The 6,000-nt window shown below is 38.3% G+C and overlaps 1 protein-coding gene across 1 annotated transcript; it reads left to right on the plus strand.

Annotated features, from left to right (window-relative positions):
* Window positions 1-315: 315 nt before the first annotated feature.
* LOC113073586 (macrophage mannose receptor 1-like) lies at window positions 316-5,626 on the plus strand. The gene is made up of 5 exons (XM_026246401.1): window positions 316-373; window positions 539-577; window positions 668-1,021; window positions 3,963-4,325; window positions 4,489-5,626. Exons 2-5 carry the CDS (start codon window positions 541-543, stop codon window positions 4,848-4,850), a joined length of 1,116 nt encoding a protein of 371 aa, XP_026102186.1. The 5' UTR covers window positions 316-373; window positions 539-540; the 3' UTR covers window positions 4,851-5,626.
* Window positions 5,627-6,000: the final 374 nt, after the last annotated feature.

The raw sequence follows: 6,000 nt of genomic DNA on the forward strand, positions 1-6,000 counted from the left end.
AACATTCCTATATTTAAACCATGGTAACCACAAATTAACCATGTTTTTGCTATATTAACCATAGTTTAACCATGGTATTTGTATTAAATCTGTGGTTATACAAATGGTATTCAATACGCCAAAAAAACCATAGGTTACTACAGATTATTACACATTTAATAATACTGACTGATCACAAACATCAATATGCAAATTAGAGAAAAGGATGGACAAGTACACAAATATATAGGAAATGAAATATGAAAAAGGTGTTTTCGAGTAATAAACAAATGAAGTGACGTGCTGAATGACGGATGAGAGCAGATATAATAATCACATGATTTGAAGCTGCAGACAGAAACATCAGACTCAGAACAGAAACACACGACCGAAAGTAAGAACAACTCACATCTTCATTCTTTATATTAGACTTTGAGATATTGTCTAAATTGTTGTGAATCCAATTACGCTGCTAAGATGCTTTTTTTAAAAGTTCATAATGTTTCACTTTAAGATGAAAATGAGAGATTCTGAGTTTTTCAATGTATTTCTTCTTCAGAAATGGAGCAAACTCTATATTTCATTCTTCTTCTCGTTGGTGAGTGTTTGTGGTTTTATTTATGGTTTCTAGTTTCATCAGGTTTGATGCTGTTCTGAAAAGCATTAAAGCAGCGTCTCTCTTTCACAGCTCTCTGCTCCGTATCTGAATGTGTTCAGCGTCAGTATCACTTTATAAATGAGAACAAGACCTGGACTGAAGCTCAGAGATACTGCAGAGAGAATTACACAGATCTGGCCACCGCTGACAACATGAACGACATGAACGAGCTGATGAAGAGTGTGATTAATGAACGTTTCTGGATTGGGCTGCAGAAGACGGGTCGTGATCAATGGCATTGGTCTTCAGGTGAACCTGTTCTCTATCTGAAGTGGGTGACTGGACAACCAGAAAATAACAATTGTTCTATGATGAGAAATGGAGAATGGCATGTTGTGGGATGTGATAGGTCCCTGACTTTCATCTGCAGTTCATCCAATAACAGTGAGTACATCTCTCTACATTGACAGCTAACATTAATTTATAAAAAGATGCATCATATTCAGGTTTTCGGCCCTACTCCTGGAGATCACCTGTCCTGTAAAGTTAATATCAAACCTGTTTGAGCTGGTGATGTTCAGAAGATCCCGAAGAGCTTTGATTAGGTTTGGACAGCGGCTCTCCAGAACTGAATCTGACCTCAGCTGGACACAGATCAGACACAATACTAACTGCTTCTACTTTTTAATGTGGTCATAAATAAAGACAACTTGAAATCAGTTTCTGTAGAGACAAACTGGAAAAATGTTTGTCATTGAACACATTTTGATCTTTTGCTGCCTCATGGGATAACTGTGGAAATATGTCATTAGAGAGCTTTTTATTTTCTCAGCAATTTTTATAAATTATGAAATCAAAAATAGCAACCCATTGTTTTGGGAATTAATTAATTAATTGGATCAATTTAACAGACATATAGTAGAGGTCAAAGTTGATGTCTGTCCTTGGAAAATTGACATCAACATTTATTCAAACGTTATATATTCAAGATTTTGTTAGCATAGTGCATTGTTTTGATTGAAGTCAATAGTTAATTTCTTATAAAACAATGAAACATGGCAAATTGTGTGGAGCTTATTTCCTGGTCACGGTGTCATACAAAGTTATTATGAACACATACAAAAACAAGAGAGAACAAAGTATTAATAACAGATAATGTTGTTTTTTCCTGTGAGCTATAATTATTTTGTCAGAGAAATATCTTAACCTGTGGTGAATTTTTTTTTTCTTCTGTCATATTTAAAATAGTTGGTTTAATCAAACATTTAAGGTCATTAATATCGAACAGCACATCATGACATAATTTTTAGACATACTTCATGACAGTTTGCTGTTTGAAGATCGTTATTCTCAGAAATTATCCTTTTTTAAGTAGATGTTTGAAACAAATAAAATGTCCTTAAATGACGGGAGGCCCGTTGCTCTCACACCCATCTTCAGTAAGTGTTTTGAGAAACTTGTCAGAGACTATATCTGCTTTGTGCTGCCTGCCTCATTGGACCCGCTACAATTTGCATATCGAAGCAACCGTTCTACAGACGATGCTATTGCTTTCACTCTACATACTGCTCTCTCCCTCCTGGAAATTAAGAACACCTATGTGAGAATGCTGTTTGTGAACTACAGCTCAGAATTTAACACCATAGTACCTGCCACACTTGTTACGAAGCTCCAGACTCTGGGTCTTAACAGATCTCTGTGCAGCTGGATCCTGGACTTCCTGACAGGCAGAAGTCAGGTGGTCAGAATGGGCAACAATACTTTACCCCCCACTGACCCTCAACACTGGTGCTCCTCAGGGCTGTGTCCTCAGTCCACTCCTGTACTCCCTGTACACACTTGACTGTACAGCCACACACAGCTCCAACGTCATCGTCGAATTCGCTGACGACACAACGGTGATAGGCCTGATCACCAACAACGATGAGACAGCCTACAGAGAGGAGGTGAGCATCCTGACAAAATGGTGTCAGGAGAACCACCTTTCACTCAACATCGACAAGACCAAGAGCTGGTGGTGGATTTCAGGAGACCGAGCAGAGAACACACACCCATCACCATCGACAGGACACCTGTGGAGCGGGTAAGCAGCTATAAATTCCTCGGTGTTAACATCAGCGAGGATCTCACCTGGTCTACAGACACTGACGCAGTGCTGAATAAGGCACATCAACGCTTCATCTTCTTGAGACGGCTGAGGAAGTTTGAAATGAGCCCCAGCATCCTCAAAACATTATACACCTCCACTATAGAGAGCATCCTGACGGGCTGCATCACTGCATGGTTTGGAAACAGCACCACTGGAAACCGTAACGCTCTGAAAAGGGTCATGCAAACTGCCAACCACATTGTTCGCTCCAGGACATCTACACCAGGCGGTGCATAAGGAAAGCCCGGAGGATCATCAGTGACTCCAGCCACCCGTCCCACAGACTGCTCTCTCTGCTGCCCTCAGGTACACGTCTCCTCAGCATCTGATCCCGCACTAGCAGATGGAGGGATAGCTTTTTCCCTCAGGCTGTCAAACTGATGAACAGTCAGAACTAATACATCCTACAGCACCCTACAGCACCCTCCCACAATATGGAACGCCACACACTGCACTTTAACTCCAAAAGTTCAACACTGGACTATACATACACACTGCTTTTAATACAATACCCTACCCATTACCACTGTATACCATCCAATGCACATCCATGACATTTCTGTATCCAGTTCACGTACACTCTGTTGCACCTTAGCATATCTTTATGCGTATATATGTTTATATAATATAGAATGTGTACAGTCTGTGTATAGTGTATAATGTGTAGTGCTAACTGTAAGTTTGTCTGATAGTACACTGTGTGTACTGACTGTGTGTATGTGCATATTGCACACTTTCACCTGTTGAAGTCTGTATGGTTATTTGTTAATTGTTTCAGCAATTTCTGGAGCAAGCTCCCAAGTATTTCACATGTGCTGTGGTGATGTAACAATAAAAGTGACTTGACTTGACTTGACTACATTCAGCTTTCAGTATCTCAACACAAACCCTGCAATAAGTGAGCTTACATAGGACACAATGTCAATAATGATTTAAGAAAAATAAATAAATGATAAATCAGACTATAGGAGCAAGATGCTCATGAAGCTCTTTGTGTATGAATCCAGTATTTTAGAGAAATGTGAAAGGAAATGTAGTGGAGAAATAGAAAGTGGCAATAAAATGATCAAAGAAAATAACAAATGTTATTTAATGCTATATCAACAAAATCAGTCTTTGAATGTAATGTGTTTCTGATGTTTCCACTGATGCTCCGGTTCACATCCAAACTGTAAAGCAGTGTAATAATAATGAACAAACTGATTCACAAATCTATTTTCATGTGTTTTCTGAAAGCGCACACAAGACTCGTCTTCATCAATCAGACGATGAACTGGAGAAACGCTCAGAGTTACTGCAGACAGAATCACACTGATCTGGTCAGTGTGAGAAACCAGGATGAGAATCAACAGATTGAGAAGATCATGAATGACAGTCTGATATCTGAAGCTTGGATCGGTCTGTTCAGAGACTCATGGCAGTGGTCAGATCAGAGTAACTCTTCATTCAGAAACTGGAACACTCGTGAACCTAATAATGATGGAGGTGATGAAAACTGTACAGCTGTTGAACAGAGCGCTCAGGGACGATGGTTAGACATCTCTTGCACCAATCAGCTTCCTTTACATGAACGCCTATTTCCTTTTGTGTGTCATGAAGGTGAGTAGATCCTCACAAAGCAAACACAATCCATCATCTCCTCCAAATCTCTTCAAGTTCCCGCTACATGTCTGACATGACAAATTCATCCACAGTGTTTGTTCTGATGTTGTTTTTGATCAGTCTCTCTCTAGTTTCTGCTTGTGCTCTGTTTGGTTTCCAGATAAACTGATTGTGATCAGAGAGAATCTGACGTGGTCTGAAGCTCTGAGATACTGCAGACAGAATCATGTGGATCTGGTCTCGGTTCATTCAGAAGAGATTCAGCGTCGTGTGATGAACGTGGTTAAACGAGCGTCTACTGCGGAGCTGTGGTTGGGTTTACGTCACTCCTGCACTGTGGGCATCTGGTTCTGGGTGAGTGGAGAGACTGTGTGCTATCAGAACTGGGCTCCAGGGAACGGCACATCAGAGGAGGACTGTGAACACACAGTGAGATCTGGAGCAGTTCAGTCTGGAGGAGATCAGCGCTGGATCAGCCGTCCTGAAACTGACAAACTCAACTTCATCTGCAGCAGATATTAAGAGTGAAAGAGTACACAGACCTTCATGTGAGGAAACAAGTGATTGTGTGTTCACTTCATTTAACTTCATTTTCAGTCATCAATTTGTTAAACAATAATTTTTCATATATAATAACTTGAGTCTCAGCAGGCAGTCACACCAGAGGTGAATCTCTTGCTCAGATTATTTTTGTTTTGTCTTTTTGTTCAAATATTTTCTTCAGTCATCTGTAAATTGACTAAATTGTTCTGTCGAGGGTCTATTTTCCATCAGTTTCTGTTGATGTATTCTGTTGTGTGTGATTCCTGTGGGTTCATTTGATCCATTTTAAGAGCTTCAGTGGCAAGAATAGCTGTTAACATGTATTGCTTTTACAAACTCTTTCATTTATTTATTTTTTTTTGTTCACTAACTTCAACATTTTTATTTGTTAATGTGTTAACTGCATTTTGTGAGGGGTCAAAGGGTATAATTTACTCATCATTGGATATACATTTATAAAGTTTCCTTCTATTATAATATAAGATAATTTATGAATTTAAGTTTTAAAATCATGATTTAAGGATATAAATTTGCTGGTGTGGCTAGTTCAGTTGTTATTATATTAAATTTGATGTATTAATCATGTCTTTAGATTAGTAATGACTGGTTGAATGTGAGTTAGCAAACATATGCCTTAGCTCAATGAAATATTGTTTATTATTAAAGGTGTGAAAATCATGTATAATATATCTGCAATCCTTTTGTACTAAACATAAAAAAACATGTCAACAACAGCAGCTCAAATAAACTACGACCAGCAATCTCATCTCTTGACTCTTTCCCAACATCAGAATGATCATTAAATTATAAAATCCAACATCATAAAATCCTATTTAAATTTGGAGGCGTAGTGTAACTTTCCTGTTGTTGTTACCTATTTTATAATTTATTTTATTTTAATTATTTATAAAGGGAGCCGATGAACAAGCACAATTACACATTCATTATATATATATATATATATATATATATATATATATATATTAGGGGTGTAACGATACGCGTATTCGTATTGAACCGTTCGGTACGACGCTTTCGGTTCGGTACGCGGTACGCATTATGTATACCGAACGGTTCGTTGGAGTATTTAATTATATTTGAAAAAAAAAAAAAAAAAGAGAGAGAGAGA

Source organism: Carassius auratus, unplaced genomic scaffold, assembly GCF_003368295.1.
Source record: "Carassius auratus strain Wakin unplaced genomic scaffold, ASM336829v1 scaf_tig00012377, whole genome shotgun sequence".
Classification (NCBI taxonomy): Eukaryota; Metazoa; Chordata; class Actinopteri; order Cypriniformes; family Cyprinidae; genus Carassius; species Carassius auratus.

Coding starts and splice junctions, on each gene's coding strand:
- LOC113073586 (XM_026246401.1), top strand. CDS start 541: ATGGAGCAAACTCTATATTTCATTCTTCTTCTCGTTG. Junction 578..667: donor TTTCATTCTTCTTCTCGTTG/GTGAGTGTTTGT, acceptor TCTCTTTCACAG/CTCTCTGCTCCGTATCTGAA. Junction 4,326..4,488: donor TCCTTTTGTGTGTCATGAAG/GTGAGTAGATCC, acceptor TTTGGTTTCCAG/ATAAACTGATTGTGATCAGA.